This window comes from Pangasianodon hypophthalmus, chromosome 9 (assembly GCF_027358585.1).
Source record: "Pangasianodon hypophthalmus isolate fPanHyp1 chromosome 9, fPanHyp1.pri, whole genome shotgun sequence".
Taxonomy (NCBI): domain Eukaryota; kingdom Metazoa; phylum Chordata; class Actinopteri; order Siluriformes; family Pangasiidae; genus Pangasianodon; species Pangasianodon hypophthalmus.
In genome coordinates, this window is record NC_069718.1 from 26,339,804 (window position 1) to 26,360,722 (window position 20,919).

The window sequence follows — 20,919 nt, forward strand, 5'->3', positions numbered from 1 at the left end:
CCATTGGCTCCTAATTTTTGCCAAATGTGACTGACCAGACGTCTCCCACAGGTAAATCCACCATCAGCCTGCTCAGCGTCTGGGTGCATTGCTCTTACACACAGACACACCCACAAGTCCCAGACAGCCCCAATCCTTCCATTACTTGCATTAGTAAGAGACACACACACACACCCACACACACTTACAAGCGCGGCCACATGCAGCCTGTGATAGAAACCTGAGAACTGAGCAGCTGCTGTTCGACACGCAGCAATACTACAGCAGAAGAGTAATCTCTTCATTTTGGGTAGAGTAAACAAGAGAGAGAGAGTTAAAATGAAGATGTAGATTCTTACACTGTAAAACCTTTTCCTGTAAAAACAGCAAACAACTGGCAGCAGAGTTGCCATTGTGTTACTGTAAAATGAACAGTGTCAGTAAAACAGTATAGTACTGTTAATAAAAATACAGTGTGAACCTGTTGTTTATAAATTTCACAGTATTTTACAGTTAACTGACATTTAAAATACATCAGATAGCTATATTTTACAGTATTTTACAAATATTTAGTTGTTTATATATACAGTATAGTGACAAGTTATTATTGTAAATGTGTATTGTAATACACTGCCTAAGATTTTATAGACCTTTGTTAACTACACACACACAAACGCACACACACAAACGCACACACACAAACGCACACACAGACCCACAAACCTTCAGCAAATGGTCTTTGTACAGTGGATATAAAAGTCTACACACCCCTGTTAAAATGGCAGGTTTTTGTGAAGTAAAAAAATGGCACTAGGATAAGTCATGTCAGACCTTTTCCCATCTTTAATGTGAAATTGCAAATATATAAATAAAGTGAAAAATAATCAGAAACTTTTTTAAGGGAAGAAAGGAAAAATAAAAAACTTTTGCATAAGTGTGCACACCCCTAAACTAATACTTTGTTGAAGCACCTTTTGATTTTATTACACCACTCAGTCTTTATGGGTAAGAGTCTATCAGCGTGGTACATCTTGACTTTGCAATATTTTCCCAATCTTTCTTGCAAAAACATTCTAGATCCATCAAATTGTAAGAGCAGCTCCTGCGCACAGCTCGCTTCAGGTCACGCCACAGATTTTTAGCTGGATTCAGGTCTGGGCTCTGGCTCGGCCATTCAAAAACATTGATCTTCTTTCTTTTTAAGCCGTTCCTTTGTTAATTTGGATGTGTGCTTTGGGTCATTGTCATGCTGAAAGGTGAAATTCCTTTTGATCTTCAGTTTACTAGCAGACACCTGAATGTTTTGCACTAAAATCAACTGGTATTTGTAGCTATTCATGATTCCCTCCACCTTGATAAAAGCCCCAGTTCTGGCTGAAGAAAAGCAGCCCTAAAGCATGATGCTGCCACCACCATGCTTCACCATGGCTATGGTGTTCTTTCGGTGATGTGCTTTTTTTTGCACCAAACATACCTTTTGGAATTATGGACTTATGGTACATTTTGGAATCGGTCTCTTCAGACCATAACACATTTTGCCACATGGTTTGGGGTGATTTAGTTGAGCTTGGGCTTCCGTGTAGCCACTCTACCCCACAGCCCAGACATGTGAAAAATATGAGAGATTGTTGTCACATGCAGAGAATAATCAGTACCTTTCAGATATTCCTGCAGCTCCTTTAATGTTGCTATTGATCTCTTGGCAGCCTCCCTGGTAAGTTTTTGTCTTGTCCTTTTATAAATTTTGGAGGGACGTCCTGTTTTTGGTGATGTAACTGTGGTGCTCCATTTTCTCCAGTTGTTGATGATGGACTTCACTGTGTTCCATGGTACATCTAATGTTTTGGAAATTCTTTTATACCCCTCTCCTGATTGATATCTTTCGTCAACTGAGATCCCGTACAGGCTTTGTCAGCTCTTTGAGGACCATGGCTTCAGCAGTCAGATGAAACCAAGAAGATGTGAAGAAAATCCTACAGAAGCAGAATCTTTATTTGGGGTTAATCAGAATAATTTCATTAATGACAGCTGTATGATATTTACGTTTGAACATGAGTATCATTCTGAACACAGCCACATTCCTCATTTCGAAAGAGAGTATAACAGAGTATATGCTCTTTTTTTTCCCTGTACATACTCACTGTTACAGTATAATCTGCTGCTCTTTAAGAAAATATTGCACCAACCACATTCCAATATTGTATTGTATTTGTTCTATTTGTATTTATTGTAATTATTGTCTAGTCATTTCTCTTAAAGAAGGTTTATGTGTTCTGTATTTCTGTTTACAGAGCCTCATCACAAGCATTTCAGTGTACACTTGTCTCTGACATACTGTGCATATGACAAATAAAATGACTTGGATTAGCTTTTAAACTAAACTAAACGAAATCCAAACAGGGACAAGCTACTGTTATGTATATTTGGAAGATGCTGGACATTAGATTTTGCTTTATTGTTTAAAATAGTAATTTTGTGAATTTTCTACATGTCCCCAATGACTTATATGCAGTATCTTTTATAGAATTTTATGTTCTGCTCCATCCAGACAAAAGACAGAAGGTGAATCAGTCTCTAGCTGTTTGGCACTCACATTGAATAGCCAATTAACTTTCTTCCGACTGAGGACAGCATCCAAACATAGAATAAATTGCAGGTTGAATCTAATCTCAGCTGAGCACACCTCTAGCCCTCTGCCAGGTACAACAATCCATTTGGAAAGAGCAAGTCTATATTGCAAATACTGAATATCTGATTAGATCCTTTAACTGTATTTACTGGCATGGGCATTTGAGATTTCACTGGTTAGCTAAAATAATAATAATACTAATAATACTACTACTACTACTACTACTACTACTACTAATAATAATACAGAGATATAGATACATATAGAAGCTATATTCCTAAATACTACTATACTGTGTGTATTGTGTATGTGTGTGTGTTTGTGCTCACAGCAAGGCGGATTAACTTTACATTATTTTACAGTTAGCTCGCTGAATAGCTGCCACTCCTCATGCCTGAGCTGGTATTGTGCCTGTCTCAGCAGGGATTTCTTCGTGTAGCACTGTCAAGCTTCAGCTGTTAATCAGAATCTAGGGCATAACATGCCTCTTACTGACATTAATGCATCGGCATTCTTTCATCAGGAAGAGGCAGGGAGCTGTGACAAATGCGAGAGTGTAGGGTTTCCAAAGAATCCCAGAAACATGACTGTCATCTCGTCCCACCTTACCCATGCACACACACACACACACACAATTTAAGGCATTTCTGATATGTGACATATTAATGACCAGATTTTCTACTGTTCTATGATGCATGTCGATGATGAAGCTCATCTCCAGTGGGAGATGTTTCGTGATCAGAAATGCAAGAAGAACAAGGCAATACAAATAAAGATTGATATTCAAAGGATAATATTGAGACCTTCACACACTTGTTCTCATAAGAATCTTCCTGTTAACCCTCCTGCTCGTCACCACCAGTAGTGATAAATGCACAGATTTATTAAACAATGCCTTCGTCCTGCTCTGTGTCACTGTGTGATTTTCAGCTGTAAGGAACCATCTCATCTCCTCCTAAATGGTTCTTTATTTTAAATAAAGAAAAACGGTTAAACTGGTTTGGAGTGATTTATGTTTTATGTTCGTCCTGCTGTCAGCCAGGTTGTGACACAGCACCTCGTTTTCATGCTATTGTCTGTATATTTGTAGTTTAAAAGTTTATAACAGTTTGTAAAAGACTTTGTTAACTTGTTTAAGTTAAAGTTTTTAAATTATCATGTAACCATGAAGAATGTGCATATTGTGATATTTGCCAATAATGTTTGCAAATGTATGATTGATGATTATTATTTTTTTTTTGTATTTTGTATTAGGTGTGTAAGCGAATACAAATATATTACTCGGATTGAATAGATAATGTGTCCTAATATAGATAGATGGAGTATTCAGGGTTTTTTTTTTTTTAAAAGAAAACTTGCCAGAAAACTTCAAACTAAGTGTCTAAATCGAAACAAACAAACAAACAAAAATTGCTCAAGCACAAGGTCACATGTGACATTAAAGGTTGCATTAGATAGAAGATAGCAAGCTTTCCAAAAAGTTCCACAGGGCGTCTGGTTCAGGAGGTGAATAAAACCTTCTCTCGGGCCGGGTCAGTCCTGGGTGTGGATAAAGTACCTTTATGAAGTGTGTGTGAAACTCTCTAAGGAATAAGACCTGACCTTCTTATGTGATTGTGACTGAAAGCTTTGGCCTGGTCACAGTCAGCACTCTGATTCCTCACGACCTTGGGTTCTCAGTCTAAAGGATTTTAGCAGCTTGCTGTCATTTTTTCTCTCTTTCTCCTTTTTGACAACTAATAAGTCCCTGTTCAGGACAACTAACACACCAGTACTGGTGTTCAGCTTTATTTCTTCAACATTATTTCATTACACCGAACTGTTGAACTGAACAGATAATGAGGCCATCTTGCAAAGAACACTTTAGTTCTGAAACAAAACAGCTTCATTTTAATGTTTAACCCCTTAAACTCCTGGTTTATGCTGCATCTGTGGTGGCTTGTAAATGGTCATTTGCAGGTTGTAACGAAGTCCCTTCCCACCTCGGCACGTTGACGCCTGGACGCCTCCGTGAAATCAGCGTCTTTTGTTTGCTGTTTCAGAGCAAATAAAACTACTTTAACTGCACTTTTACAGTTACAGTCTGAGTGGCTGCTGGTTCTGTCCTACTGTAGTGAACTTTAAACATTTTGGACTGAAACTGCAGCAGAGCAAAAAAGCAGACAAAAGCAAGTAGCAAGTAACATTAGTGATAACTCTATTGTTGATGATTATCTTCTCAATACAGTGATTAGTTGGTCAGTGTTACAGATTTAACCGAGTACTGTATCTGTATATTAACTGATCTAAAGCCACTATTGCTATAAACTCATTTAACAGTAGAGAAGAGGGACTTTACGCTGTTCACAGTGAGAGCGGCCATGTCGATTTGATGTCACTCTGTAAACAGGGAAGGAACTGGTAGGTGAGAAGACTACCCCAAGTTGACCAGTTGAAATTTCTGTGGTTTTTATCAGTTGTAGACGAGGAATTACAACTTTGCCTCGAACACAACATTATGTATCAGTTGTTCATCTTAAAGCATATTATTCAATAACTACAGTGAAACTAATAGGAAAGGTGCACTGTAAAACCTAATGTTAAATTTACTCAAATCAATAAATCAATTGCCTTAAACCATTTTCAGTTTCAAAACTGATGGCTTAGATTACAGCTAATTTATAAACATTTGAGTTTACTTAACTTATTCTTTATTACACTTACTTAAATACATCAAGTTTAAAGAACTAATTAAGTCAATTATGAAATGCTCGTTTCTTTATAAAGCTACGTTAAAAACAAGGCACGAGGCGGCATGTAAAATATATTAGATGTGTCTTATTTTATTTGATTAATAGTCCTGCACCACTCAAGAATGATGACGCATTAAAGGTAACTGTTGTCACCATTTAGTCATGACAGTCATTTATCTGGACCTTTATAAGACAGGAATTTAATGAAACTTTGCAAATTTTTTATCGAATACCTCTGGCTTTTATTGTTCACTATTTGAATTGAAGTTAAGTGAAAGAACACACCAACAAGGATTTTTTTTTTGTATGAGGCATTGAGGAGAATGAAGTAACAGATTTTCTGATTTTCAATCGGAGTTCTTTAAACAATGTTCAGCTACTGAGTTCTAATAACATAAATATGGCATCTAAACACATTTGAGTAGTGATTACTCATTTCATTTAATCATTTCCACTTTTAGGTTTACTTTAAGGAGTAAGGAATGTTAATCTGGACCCACGGACACATCCTGGAAGTTTAGAAGGCGAACACAGAGTGGAGAAAACATGCTGATATGCTTGTATCCAAGAGCAATAGGCAACACAGTTTCGGTGATTGTGTAACTGCAGTTGGTGAAGCGAGTCCCCCCTTACCCAGGCCCACACACAGCAGCAGTTCAGCATGTCTCGACACGTCCCTTCAGCCTCATTTAGCTTGCTTGAGTGGGCCTCCACTTCCCAGCTATTTATAGTGCGACTGGGGTCTTAGAGGAGACTGATGGCTTTGCTCTCCACTTCAGGGACATGGGCTGATAGTGTGAAACCTCTAACTGGTCTTTAACAATCAGGCCCTGCTACAGCAAAGCTACACCATAAACAGTTACACACTCAGAGAGCGATGAGCGATGTTGTGAGGGTATATACTGTAATGCATGAGTCAGCTAATCAATCCGACCTGGAGCGGCTTGGTTGCAAATCCCTGCCAGGATAGGATATGGTTAATGCTTTGATGCTTGTTTCTGGTTTTTGCTTTGATGAGGCTTTTTGGTTTTAAATGCACTTCATTTCCAGTTATGGTGTTAATCAGGTTGTATGATCTGTATGGTTGTTCTGGGTGCCATATTGTGTACAGAAATCCTATTCAGGTTAGACAGGTACGACGAAACAGCTGCTGGTAATAGAGTTAGTCACTGCCGGCAATGTTAAAGCCTTTTCTGTATCATACTCTCTCTCTCTCTCTCTCTCTCTCACACACACACACACACACACACACAGACACACTCCCTTTAAGCCCTCAGTATCAGTGCCGTACATTATGCAAATCAGTTCAGGGGACTGATAATGTGATTAGCTCTTATTTGTCCATATTTAATCTGCTTGTGGATTTCTAATATGATTCCTAGATTTGATAAGTTCACATAAGAAGCAGTGTGTTTGAGAATCTACCACAGCTTAAGGAGGAATTAAGTCACTTGAAGAATTAAGTCACTTCCACTGGTGACTCAAAAAAAAAAAAATCATTTCAAGGGATGGAAGAAAACCCTCAAGACTGTTCTGGTTCTCTCTCTCTCTCTTTCTCTCTCTCTTTCTCTCTCTCTCTCTCTCTCTTTCTCTCTCTCTCTCTCTCTCTCTCTCACACACACACACACACACACACACACACATACACTCTTAGCTTCCTAATGGTGTTCTGCTTGGAGCACACACACTTTTCTTTTTTTTTGGTGCATTTATTTGACCCCTTTTATATCTACACTCTTACAAAAAAGTTTCATTAACCTTTAAAAGCCTTAAAAGGGTTCACTGGCTTGTGTCTGTGGGAGAACCTACATCAGAGAAGGCTCCAAGCGGAACACCATTAGGAAGATAAGAGCTGAAGCAAGCTAATCATCCAAGCTAATCATTTTTCTATCTAGGAGTGTACCTGTATCATGACAAAATTTCTATCTATAGTGACTAGTCTCAGTTTGAGAGCCCTGACATTAGTCAGACACTATGATCTCACTTTATTAGAAAGTTTACTTACTTTATTAGACCTTACGATGTTTAGAAAGTCCCAGAAAGTCCCTAAAGTTGTTTTACTTTTACAAAGTTTTAGTATATTTTCTTACTTTATACTATGTATTGAACAATAATAAATATAATGTAATGTTTTTATGAAGACGCAGTTTGAATATTTGAAGATCTTCATTGCTGTGATAAATAAATTGCTGTATGTATTTTGTGTGGAGTAGAGCTTTGAGTTTTACCCTAATACATAATTTACATGTGAAAGTCTGTTACAGGCTACTTAGTGAAAGGGTTAATTCCAGCACTCATGATCATGGGGAGAAATAAAGGAGAAACCAGATGATCTGGATGAAAGAGGAAGAGCCAGAATGACTCATGGGAGGGTTGTGTTTATTATGGTGAGTACTTCAGTATTTATTAAGATGACTACTTCTCTATAGGACCAGGCCTGCACATGTTGTTCATTTCTTTCCCTACCAGAGCCAACACTCTGCTATCTCATTTTTTCCCCACATTCTTCACTTTGCAGGAACACGGTTGTTTTCATGTTTGATGGTTGGGGCTGTAATCTATAGACAATCCAACAATAACGTCTGAGCTGTAATGTTGCTGGATCTCAGCTTGTTGTAAGAATTGCCTCTGGTCAAACACTCTGTAAAACCCCCCACCACTACGGCCTGACATTTTCACCAGAGACCACTACAGCCTGACATTTTCACCAGAGACCACTTTCAAAGTGTGACATTTTCAAAGTGTGAAGTATAACAAATAAATAAATAAAGTGGAAATCATTCTGAGAAATTATGTTTACTTATTATAATACTTTACGTGAAAGTACTTACACTATATGGCCAAAAGTATGTGCACACCTGACCATCACACCCATATGTACATGTTGAACATCCCATTCCAGATTTATTCCCCCTGTGTTTGCTGTTATAATGAGCTCCACTCTTCTGGGAAGCTTTCCACTAGATGTTGGAGCGTGGCTGTGGGGATTTGTGTTCATTCAGCTACAAGAGCATTAGTGAGGTCAGGCGCTGATGTTGGGATGTCGAGGAGGTCTGGGGTTCAGTCGGTGTTCCAGTTCATCCCAAAGGTGTTCAGTGGGGTTGAGGTCAGGGCTCTGTGCAGGACACTCGAGTTCTTCCACTCCAACCTTCACACACCATGTCTTCATGGAGCTCGCTTTGTGCACAGGGGCATTGTCATGCTGGAACAGGTTTGGGCCTCTTAGTTCCAGTGAAGGGAAACTGTAATGCTACAGCACACAGAGACATTCTATACAATTGTTTGCTTCAGAGTTTGTGAAACAGTTTGGGGAATGAAGACATAGGGGTGTGATGGTCAGGGGTGCATATACTTTTGGCCGTATAGTGTATAATGTATCAAAACCTTACTCAGTTAAAAGTGGACGTATCCAGCCAAAAATTCAAGTGAAAATAATAAAGTTTGTTAAATGTAGATGTACTCAAGTATTTAAAAGTAAAAGGTAAATGAGTTTAAATGATGAAAGTAAGTTAATGTCATGTTTTCATGTGAAAAATAACTTATTTAACATTGTTTATTTTAGATTATTTTATTTAAAAGCAACTACTCTGTTTTGTCTGGAAACATCATTCAGTCTCTGTAGGATTGCTGGTCATATGATTGATGAACGCTACATAGTTTGATAATGAAGAACTCAGAAGTGAAATATCATGTAACTAACAAATATTTACCGTTAGCTAGAATTTGACTCACTAATGATGTTAGCTGCTGGAACTGATGCTAGTCTAACCTGGTATTAGCAAAGAAATCAAGTTAAATATAGCTAGTTAATGTTAGCTAACTACTGAAACTTATCTCACTGTGCTTTTTTAAATTAGATGGAGTTCATGCCTTTTAGGGAGGCAAAGGAGATACACCAAAATAACACATAAGTATAGTAATGAAACATAATTTCTCATGTATTCTCCACCAATGCAAATAATAGAAGTAAAGAATTTTCTGGTAAGTCACTATGTTGTCAGTGAGAATGAGTAAGCGTTTGTTCAGCACTCATGCATCAGTTTGAATGAAAGAGTGTGTGTTCAGAGTGTGTTGTGTCTGTGTGTCACGGGGTGTGAGAGGCTATACTCAGCCTGCTTTCCTCCTCTCCCACCCTTGTTTCCTGATTCTCACACCTGCAAGGAGACATGAAACAGCTCGTTCATTAGGCTCCCTGGGGACCAGGATCACACCTTGAGTGAAGCTGAGACCTGGCAATTGATTAATTGACTGTTCACACGTCCAGATAAAACTTGCTCTCATGTATTCTGCTCCAGGAAGTTGTGCTGCTGTTAGCACGTCTCCTGTGGAGCCTTCCCCCAACACACACACACACACACACACCCCTTCCTGCCTGTTTACACATGTGCTCAAACACCTTAAGGGAGTCTGTAATAGCAGCAACATCCTCCCATGGAAGGGAAAGTAAGAGAAAAAGGATTACAGATTAAAGGAGACTGTCCCACTCGCAAATAAAGCTGAAATTCAGTCAGTGATATAATACGATGTAATACTAATATTGACAATATTGTGATCACAGACACTTTAAAAATATTGCCCCTTTCTTCCATTAGAAAGGAGCTGCCTTAAGCTGTCAGTATTTTTGGTTAAGGTTTGTGTTTCTGTTCCTCAGCTGGCTTTTGGGTTCCTTATTTTGGCTATATTTGAAGATAGCATTGCAAGCGTCTGTCTATTATTATTATGTTCTTCACACAGGAGTTCCATGAAATATGGAAGGTAGAAAAGCTGAGGCTGAGAAAAACATTTCAGTATAAATGAGTACAATACCATGATAATGTCAGAAATCTATTCCTCAGAATGTCATGCCCAGATTATAATGTTAAAAGGAAAGTGTTAAAAGGAAAACTGGGCTTGGCCTGGGTTCAGGTTACACGTGTCTTCATGTTCTGGGCATGGGGAATCAGAAGCTGCTTACACATACTAATGGCTTGACTCATCAGTGTCATGGCCACTTCCTGCTCTCTTTCCATCCAGTTATGTGTGGTTCACTCAGTCACACACACGGGTCAGAAAACATACAATTCAAAAAATGTCCAAGGAAAATATATTCACAAATATCAAAATTAATTAAATACTTCTCCTATGATGTACTATGAGCTTTAGTACATTATTCACAGTTTTATGGACATATGAAAATACAAATTAAAATGAAGTTTAGATGTATACTATATATACTTACAGCATAACATAATATACTTAAGCGAGATTCTGTCCTTACCTGTTAACTGACACGTAGCTCCAAAGAGATATACCTCATTCATCAGCCGGATTTTTTTTTTTTTAAAGGTATTATATAACAATCTTGGAACAAGTACAAGGCCAGTCCAATCTGAGTGGTCAAAGACCACAAGCTGAGTGACCATTTAAAGCAAGAACAAGCAAAGAATGGCTGATTATCTATCAAGAGCGCTATTCAAGCTGATTGGGCCTTGAGTGAAGTGTCCCTCGACTGCTGATAGCTGTGATGAAGAAACACAGGGAAAACACACTTACAGTCTGGCCTGAAGGAGAGTAGCAAGGTCACAACTTTCCAAACAGATGAGTGTTTTGTGTCATCTATTTCCACCAACAGATACAGCCATTCAGATTTATCTTGAAAAATAGGGCAGATTAAAGTTGCTTGTGTAAAGAAAACTGTGGGATAATTGGAATAAAGCCAGTCATAGTAGTAGTAGTAGTAGTAGTAGTTTTGGTGTAAAGCTTAAGGCTTAGTATGGTAACATTTTTCCTAAAAGCTTATCTCACTATCAGTAGAACCATTGTCGGTTTTCAGCTACTGACAAAAAGTCTTTTTCCAGGATGATCACTTTCAGTTAGGGACGAATAGTGAAAAGCACAGAAGCTCAAGATATAAGGAACTTTCAACAGATCTGCACTTTGTCATGAAACTAGCTGTGAAAACTGAGAAATGACATTTAATGTGGCCCTGCACCCAGGATTTCCCCTTACACAGTGGGTAATTCCAGACGCCATGTTGCAGAAGTGTGTTCAAGTGAAAAGCACTAAAATGTCTTGGTGTGGTGTGTTATCTCGCTCTACACATTGTCTAAGCTTTCTTAAAAGGAATAAAACAAAATTGACCTGAACCATTTGGTGATTTGGGACATCTTAAAAATGATTAAATTATAAACATCTGTACATGATTTGTACTACCTTTAGGCCTCTTTTGTTTCAGTAGAACATCTACAGCATGAACACTATATGGCCAAAAGTTTGTGAACCCCTGACCATCACACCCATTTATGGCTCTTCACCAAACTGTGGCCACAAAGTTGGAAGCACATTTACTTTTTCTACCTCAAGCTTTTAGGGGTCGACTTCCTGTTTGATCATGACCACATCCCTTTATAAGGTGTCATATATTATCAGTTAGGTCATGTTTGTTTCTATCAAGCACTTCCACTGCAAGGTTCAGTAACGAAAGTTTAGACTGTTACTTATCAGGCCAGAAAACAAAAGCTGCTAAGTTAAACTACCTCAATGTTCCAATATAGCTGAATTCACCTTATGCTAGAGACGGCACAGATCTGATAGCCAGGATCAGTACTCAGACGATCCCAGCAAAAAACAATCGATCAGATATTGGAGGAAAAAAAGAACTAATTTGATTAACAAATGGAAAAGATTGGAATTGGATTTGGAAACTTTTTTTGGAACTGGAAATGTTTACATATAGAGAGATTTTACTATTTTTATCCTTTATTCCTTTATTATCCTTTGTTATTCCTTATATCCTTTATTATTTATCCAGTGTAAGTAATGTTTGTGTGAAAATTGTGTTTTTGTGAGTAAGTCTTGTATTTTTTTCTTCTGTGCTTCTGTTTAAAAAAATCATTTTAAAGCTTAGTTTAAAGAAACCAAATATCAGCCGGGTATCAATATCAGCTGATACTCAAAGTTTCAATATGAGTATTGGCATCGTAAAAGAAAAAGTGGTCTCGTGCCATCTCTACCATGTGTATTTATAGCGTTTTTCAGTATTAAAATATAATATTGTATTATAATAATAATAATATAAAAACTCTTTATAATAAGTACTATAATGAGACAGAGGCCTAAAAGGAGAATATGTACTGTATATACAAAAAAAAAGGCCAAGTCTAAAATGGCTAATATTAGGCTTTTAACAACAAATCACTGCTCAGGAAATGAGCAAGAATGAAACAGACGCACAAATGTTTCATGTAAAATGCAAACTAACACATGTCTGGGTGTACAAAATTTTCCAAAAATATCTTCTGGGATTTTTTTTTTTTCTTAAAAGATTAGTGATTATTTGGTTCTCTGCTGCACCTGATGCAGCTCATCAAGAGCCACAAGACTTAAACATTTAAAGAAATTAAAGGGAAAAGCTCTCGCATACTAACTTCCTTTATCTATTAGTTTCATTCTTGCTCATTTCCTGACCAATGATTTGTTGTTAAGACCATTAAAAGCTTCATATTTTGCCATTTTGGGCTTGGCCTATATTCTTTCACCCAGGAGTGTAGATGAACAAAAAGAGAGTAAAAAGCATAAGGTTTAACCTTAAATGCTTGAGGTTTTGGGCTGCATTGTGCAGTGTATATATTGATAACTACACAGTAAATGTGTTTATGTGGGGTTATTAGCACTGTGTTCATTTTGCAGATATGGCAGGCATCTTTATTGTTGTATGTTTTATAAGAACCGCATTCAACAAAACGTTATTCAGAGCTCTGGACAGGTAGAGTATGGTCTGGGTTACTGATCAGAAGGTCAGGGGTTTAAGTCCCAGCACCACCAAGCTGCCACCGTTGGGCCCTTGAGCGAGGCCCTTAACCCTCTCTGCTCCTAACCCCGCTCTGACCCTGCGCTCGGACCCTGACTTCCTGACGAGCTGGGATAGGAGAAGATAAGAAATTCACTGTACTGTCCTGTATATGTGACAAATTAAATCTTCTTCTTCTTAAACTCCTCATTCAGCCCTTTCCATCACTTCGTTTTTCAAGAAACATGAACATTATCCACGTTCCTTCCTTAAGTATGTACACTCCTGTGCAAACAAAATGGACTAAGTCCAAAATGGCAAAATATTAAGCTTTTAAGAAAAAAAAAAAAAACGTCCAGAAGATATTTGGAAAATGTTGTACACCCATGTGACGTGTTAGTTTGAATTTTACACCAAACATTTTAATCATTATGATGATTTTACCTTTGTGTACAAGAAGACTGTAGAAGTGAATTTCCCTGTTTCTAGCTTTTCCCCAAACAAACAGTTCACTGCAGCAAAAGGAAACCAGCAAATGGAGGCACAGGAGCTCTCAGGAGTGCATCTGTTTCATTCCTGCTCATTTTCTCACCAGTGATTTGTTGTTAAGGCCATTAAGAGCTTTGCCATTCTGGGCTTGGCCTGTGTTTTTTTGCCCAGGAGTGTATAAACCACTTATAAATCAGTGAAGAAGAAAAGGAATAAAGTAAATAAAAGGTGCCAGGGGAAGGTAATATTATAAAGAGCAGAATAAGGATAAAACTGGGTATTAGAGCCCCTTCCATTACAGGCTGTGTTTTTCTGTGGGTGTGACGCAAACGCGCTCCTCCTCCGCGATACGTCACGGCGTCGCCGGCCTCTGATTGGTCCAGCGCTGTTGCTGTTGCTGTTGCAGCTGAGCTGTGGGCGGAGCTTTGGCGCGGTATATAAAGCCAGCTGAACCCTTTCTTCAGCACTGTGAGCGCCGTCGCTCTGCGGGAGTGCGCCTTGTGACGTCACCACGGGACGAGAAGGCTGCCTTGGTCTGGGGGGGGGAAAAAAACCCTAAAACCCTAAAACATACAAATAAACAAAAACAACAACACCACCACCACCAACAGCATTCCTGGACAGATACATGCCCAGCGCAGGCCATAGCAGCAGAAACACTCAGCCTCAGCGGAAAACGGAGAAAGCAGCGGAGTTGGCGTTGGAACGGGGAGGTGAAGCGCGCGACGCTGCGTGGTGTCCGATTCCTCGATGCATCCCCTCTGCGCACGCGGAACCATGAAGCACGAGATCAGCGCCGCCGTCGGGTTCCTGTCCCGGTTCCTGCGCGTGAAGGGGCTCGTGAACGACCGACAACTTCAGACATTCAGCCAGATTCTCCAGGACATGATGGCAGGTGAGAAAACCAGCAGTTCCTGGAGTTTCATCTTTCCCTTTCTGCCTCTCCTTCTTCTTCTCTTCTTCTTCTGTCCCTCATCCACCGATAAAACGCGTTAAAAGAAATGCGCTCGCGCGGCGGAGTGTGTTTTGTTTGGGAGAGACAGACGGTGCCTTTGTGTTCTCACAGAGCCACATAGACGGAAACGAGCCCACACACACACACACACACACACACACACACAGCTCAAAGGGGAGATGGTGTTAAGGTAAAGGTTACTGAGAGGCTGGGAGATGTTCTGTGGGATGTTTGTGTAGATGTGTTGTGAAGAAGCGTCTGTGAAGAACTGGAGGAAAAGTCAGAGAATTACGTAATGCATCTGAAAGCAAACACAACTGTGTGTATTCATATAGTTTTATACATATATTTATATCTCAGTGTGTGTGTGTGTGTGTGTGTGTGTGTGTGTGTGTGTGTGTGTGTGTAAAGGTGCTATAGAGAATAGAACACCTCTTATATGTTTGTGCCAAATACATCTGTATTGTTGTTGTTATTATTGTTGTTGTTATTATTGTTGTTGTTATTATTGTTGTTGTTATATTGCGCTGTTTAGGACTGAATAGCTGTAAAGTCGTGTTGGTAAAAACCTCCATTACTCTCACACACAGGTTGTTTTGTTAGAAATGGGAGTTAGGAATTTATCCACACCATTTCCTCGTGCTCTTCTAATGCAGTGTGGAGCAAATGGAGCTAATCCATTGAAGCTACAGTAGTGTCTGGTTTAGTAGTAGTGGTAGTGTGTGTATGTGTATGTGTATGTGTGTGTGTGTGTGTGTGTGTGTGTGTGTGTGTGGGGCTAGAACTGTCCTGGGTTATAATTTTCTCCACCTAATGAAGCCCCATGCAGCTGCAGTGGTGTTTGTAAACAGCTGTTCTTGTCGTTCTGAGACAAAATGGCCGCAGCTGGAGGAGGAGATGGACTCAGAGTCACCAGCTTCATTTGAGGACAGGGTTTTTTTTTTATTTATTTTTTTTATATAAATATAAGAGCTCTTTCCTTATTGTGTCTCAGAGTACTACACAGAGAAATGCACAGATGTACCTAACAAATACAGCAAGTTAATGACTCCAACCTCTTAATATATTACTGATTTGTGTCGGGTCGTCCAGAAATCTCCTCAGAGCCCAGGAGCCGGGCGTCCACGTCCGGCTATTCACCTAAAAACAAATACTTATTAAGTCTTAAAAAGTATACTGGCACTTTTTAAAATGCGCAACTAAATTAGTTATGTTATGCCATGACTGTTTTTTAGTTTAATTTTAAAAAGTGTATTGGGACTCGCTTTACTTGCTTTACGTGCCCTTATAGAATAAGTTTATAAAGCTCTCTTGTTTTGACTTCAGGAGTTTATTAGAAAATGGACGCCGTTTTCCTGTTGGCACACAGCAGGCGTTTTCTGGTGCAGGTCCGCAGGTAGCCAGTGGGGCTTGGCCTATTTCGGGCGTCTCTAAAGCTGAGCGGCGCATGCTGTAATCTTCTGTTCTCTTCCTGAAACCTGATTCCGCCTCAGATAGCGAGGAGGAACAAGAATCCCAGTCTATCCTGATAATAAACTTGGATATTGTAGGACTGAAGTTTAGCCCTGTAAAGCTATCACATGCTTGACCGTGTTGTGAACAAACACAACATGCCACGTAGTGACACAGTTGGGTCGAGAGGACAGAGCAAACACGCTTTGCACACTCGTCTCCAAATGTTTATCGTGATGCCTTGCTGCACGTTTATGTGCGATGCACGGAGCAGGCCCTGTCTCTGATTGCTGTTTTGGTGAGCAGCTGGCTGAGCTGGGACAGCTTCTCTTTAAGAGCAGAGCTCCTCCCCTACAGCTGCTCTGCCAGGGCTTGAACCTTTTGCTCTTGTTGTTCAGCACCATCAATTGAGGACTTTGTGACGCACAGGCCAAGAGGGGATTGTGCAATCAAATGGTCATGTCACGTAGCCCTTGTGAGACGGTTTATGGCTGTTTATCAGTTATCCAGCAGTGTTTTTCCCACCATAAATACAAATCTCCACAGACTTTGGCCTTTAATTTCACTGTAAAAACAGTGTAGACACAAACAAGCTATAAATGCATCTACAATAAGGCTGTGCGATATGACAAAAAGATGATTTCACAATGCACAATGTGTATCACGATATATAATTTACGTAACAGACTCCCAGTAAAGCAGAAGTGCTGCGTTAAAACTTTAAAAATGAGAAGAAATGTTAAACTGAGTTTGATGCTACTTCTAATTGATGCATACAAAATAAAAATTCTAAACCTGCCAAGAATCCTTTAAACGTACATTTTAAAGAAATTTTCACCCTAATTTACACAGATGTGTTTTTTTCAGCATTTTGCCGTTGTGCAGTTTTTGATTAACGTTTAAGATCTTTGAGACTTCAGTGGATTGTTAACCTTTTGTAGTGTACATTTGATACTTTTTACATGTTTTTCTTTGTTCACAATGGAGCAGCTCAGACACTTGTTTTCAAAATCATGAGTAATTATTTCTAATTAATGTGCAGTGTTTCATAGTTGAGTGCAATGATTTTCAGTGTAATGTAATACAGATATGTACAGATGTATGTAGACAGTACAAATAGTTATATTTTTTTCTGTTTTTGTGTTTATTTATTATATATTTTTTTAAACCAAATAACCGTTGTCTTTTTTTCTCCCAACAGAGCAATACAAGCACCACTGGTTTCCGGATCGGCCGTGTAAGGGTTCAGGCTACCGCTGCATCCGCATTAACCACAAGATGGACCCACTGGTGGGTCGGGCAGGCCAGCGCATCGGCCTCAGTACGCAGCAGCTCTACCTGCTGCTGCCCAGCGAGCTCACTCTTTGGGTCGACCCGTTTGAGGTGTCATACCGCATCGGCGAGGACGGCTCCATCTGCGTTCTTTACGAATCACAGCCCAACCCCAGCGCGAACGCAAACGCCAGCATCAACGCTTCCACTGGAACCAGCAGCTCCGCCTCATCCGTGTCATCCATGCTGGATAGTCACATCAGCTGCAAGGAAGAACTGCTGGTGCTAGGTCGAACCAGCCCGGCTAAGCCCTACATGATGACCGTGTCCAGTTAAAGGAGCCACGGCTCGTCCTATTTTATTTTTTTTTTCTTTATAAATAATGCAAAAAAAAAAAAGAGGAAAAAAATTATGAAAGAGGAGAAAAAAAAGCAGAGGATGTAACCTAATGTTCAGGCGATGGAAACCTCGTAGGTTTAATTGCGCTCGTTTTTGGTTGTCTGTTCTTTTTGTGTTGAATCAACCAGAGGCTCAGACCCTGGGGCAGCTATGAAGACGTGAGATATCGCCCCTCATCCTGGAATAGACTGGTCTGCCTGGCCGGACTAGGGGCTTTTGCTCATGTCTATCAATGGTGACTTTGCACTTTCGCTCTCTTTGTTAGTTTACCGCTCCACCACCAACACCGAAATATTATTAAACCAAAAATGGTTGCTCTGAAGCCCAGGTACCAGTAGCTGCACTGGCGCTGAGGGGCTGCCTCTAAGAGTCTGTTCCTTCTTGTGCTTGTTTTTTTTTTTTTTTTTTTTGAGCGCTCCATGAGGCACTGTTTGTTTTTATCTCCATCTCAGCCCCTGGGTTACTGCTGTTGCCAACTTTCGACCTCTCTTCCTGGGCTTCTGACCAACCCACAGTTTTAACAAAAAGCCCTACTCTCTTCGAGTTCTCTGGAAATGCCCGTGTCCGTCACTCTGCTGTCATTCTGTCCTTGTCAACACTGTGGCAGGAATGTAGTCATGTGTAGTTTCTTACTAGGGTGGGGCCTCCACACCGTCATGGATTACTGTCGTTTGGAGAGGAATTTCATTTTGTGGCGCCAAAAGAAGGGTGTGTAGTGTAGTTGTCCCAGTCTCATAGACAGCTTAGAAAAGACGTTGAATGCACTTCTTGGCAATGAGATGGCATGGAAAGTTCCTTTTTAGAAATTCCAACATTTTGAATATCGTCACTTATTTCGGTTCTTTTTATGTAGCCTGGTGAATTCGCTTTATCCACAGAAAACAACTCTTTTCATCTTAGGCCTAGGCACCGTATCCCAACAGAGCTGCAGGTGAAAAGTGACCATAAACTGGTGTACCATTTTAAGCTGATTTTAATACTACAGTCTGTGTGGGAATGTGGCCTGGGGTGGTTTGCGTAGTTTTAACTTTCCAGTGGTTTTAAACCAAGACCAAGTTGTGCGAGAGTAGCTCTTTGCTTGTGTGATTATTATGAGCAGGGAGAGTGGTGACGGTCCTGCACTGGTTGTTGGGAAGCTGTGTGTGTGTGTGTGTGTGTGTGTGTGTGTGTGTGTGTGTGTGTGTGAGAGAGAGAGAGAGAGAGAGAGAGAGAGAGAGAGAATGTGTGTATCTTGACGATAAGATAACCATCATGTATTTGGTTTTATGCCTAAACCACCCCAAACCGGCTAGGCTAGTCTATTCCTGTGCCTCTTAGAAGCGGGAGCAGGTGTTTCTCCCCCATTTCCTCGTACCGCACAGGGCTCAGCCCGAAGGCGTCTCTGCCAAGCACGGCCATGTCGCCTGCTGATGGCAGACGGGCAGAAGAGAGGACTATAGGGCCTGCTGTCACACAAAGAGCTGGAGCGCACTCTTATCACATATCATCTCCCTCCTCAGGCTGGGTGGATGTGTGTGTGTGTGTGTGGGGGGGGGGGTCACACACCAGACCAGGGCAGCTAAAATCCCTTCCCCCTGATCTCCCCCATCACCACATACTCACTGAACAGCCGTGAGGAGAGGCCAGCCAGCACACACGCACACTGAGTGCACTCCAGACCCACTGAGCCTTATTATGAGAGAGGGAGAGAGAGAAAGAGGGAGAGAGAACGGAGCTAACCGGCTTTGGCTCACGGTGCTGCTGATGGATTCATGTTGAATCTGTTTACAATAAATCAGATACACACTAGTGTGAGTGGGGCAAGATCAGTGTAAGGAAGATGCGTGTGTGTATGTGTGAGGCAATGAAGCCAGGACATTGATGCACCATTCTCTCTTTCTCGTTTTTTCTCTTCTCTCTCTCTCTCTGTCTCTCTCTCATTAGTTCATCCTACCCTTGTCAAACAGTAGCACACTGGCTTATAGGCGCTAATTCTTTTCAAACTGGCTGATGCAATTTCACATGACAGGTTAGTAAAAGCACGAACCGACGAGCCTACGACAGGCAGACGGACCACGCTCTCTGGACATGGACCAGAGAATCTACTGTCCTGTCCTATTTTTTTTTGTCTCCCTAAACTCCGACAGCCAGCACTCCCCCGATTATCCAGATTTTTTTTTTTTTAATATTAAGAGCGTTTCACCTCACTTAACCGAATTCGAACGTTTTTCGAACCTACGATGTAGAACAACTATCACTCCGCCATCTAAACACGAAGAACCCACGCTGAGCCTTATTCGAGTTCAGATAGCCTCGGCGCAAACAGGCTTCAGTGACGTTGGATATTTAGAGGAAAGAGCACATAAAATGCACTATGTTAAACGTTGAAGTTATGCGACACTGAGATGTGAACATCTCTACAAGGAATGTATTGCCAAACTCAGGCCTCAGACATTCAATGAAACTTGGTGTTAAGATGTGGAGCATGGAAGGGAATTTCTTTCATTTGTGTCATTTTTGTCAATCTTTTCAACAACAAGTAGAATTATTGTCACTTTCACATGTTGGGTGTCATATTTGTAGAATGTGTTGTAAGTGTAACAACGTATAGTAGAATACCAACATAACCTTACACAATGGAAAGTGCCACTAATTTATATTTTGAGATGTTTAGATGTGTTCCTTTTGTATTTCATATTTTAACACAGATTGCTCTTTCATAAATGAAGCCATTTGTGTCAGGAGTGTTGGCGAGGACCAAAGTTGTTTTGGTACATAATTGTTTCCATGCTCTGTGCCAATAGATTTGTCCTTTGTTGTTTTTTTCCCTTCTTTTTTTTTTCTTTTTTTTTTTTTTTTTTTTTTTTTTTTTTTTTTTAACTTATTAAAAAACCCCAGAAAAAAGAAACCGAGCTACCCAAGATGACATGAAAAGTGGTCGATGTTGTGATCTGTAGACAGTACATCTTTTATTGTGTTTTATTTCTTTTTCTTTTCTTTTCCTTGGGTATGTTTTAATGAACTGCTGTAAATTTGTACAGTTCATGTAAATTGATTGTGAGGAAGTTGTATAGATTTCTATATTTTGGAAGAAAAGGGTTTTTTTCCCCCTCCTGTAATAAAAGATTTCCTATCTTGGCAATGATTCTCAGAAAGCCTGGTCTTATTCTTCACTCCTCCCTGTATTGTGTTGGTTCCTTCTCAGAAAGCATCACGAACTCAAAAACGGCAGTGTGTTGGGTTAAATGGAGGAAACCAGTCCATT

At 40.0% G+C, this 20,919-nt stretch overlaps 1 protein-coding gene and 1 long non-coding RNA gene across 2 annotated transcripts; one reads left to right on the forward strand and one right to left on the reverse strand.

Moving 5' to 3' along the window:
* Nucleotides 1-5,655: 5,655 nt before the first annotated feature.
* LOC128318766 (uncharacterized) lies at nt 5,656-14,058 on the reverse strand. The gene is made up of 2 exons (XR_008302215.1): nt 10,598-14,058; nt 5,656-9,494 (listed from the first exon to the last, which is right to left on the reverse strand). It is a non-coding gene; the product is annotated as an uncharacterized LOC128318766 (long non-coding RNA).
* An 89-nt stretch (nt 14,059-14,147) lies between these two features.
* Nucleotides 14,148-20,519, forward strand: btg1 (B-cell translocation gene 1, anti-proliferative). The gene is made up of 2 exons (XM_026918911.3): nt 14,148-14,492; nt 17,206-20,519. The coding sequence occupies exons 1-2, from the start codon at nt 14,348-14,350 to the stop codon at nt 17,610-17,612; spliced, it is 552 nt and encodes a 183-aa protein (XP_026774712.1). The 5' UTR covers nt 14,148-14,347; the 3' UTR covers nt 17,613-20,519.
* Nucleotides 20,520-20,919: the final 400 nt, after the last annotated feature.

What these genes read in the sequence shown, in the direction of transcription:
- btg1 (XM_026918911.3), top strand. Translation starts at nt 14,348, where the DNA reads ATGCATCCCCTCTGCGCACGCGGAACCATGAAGCACGAGATCAGCGCC. An exon ending in TCTCCAGGACATGATGGCAG is followed by an intron (nt 14,493 to 17,205) that starts GTGAGAAAACCA and finishes TTCTCCCAACAG; the next exon opens with AGCAATACAAGCACCACTGG.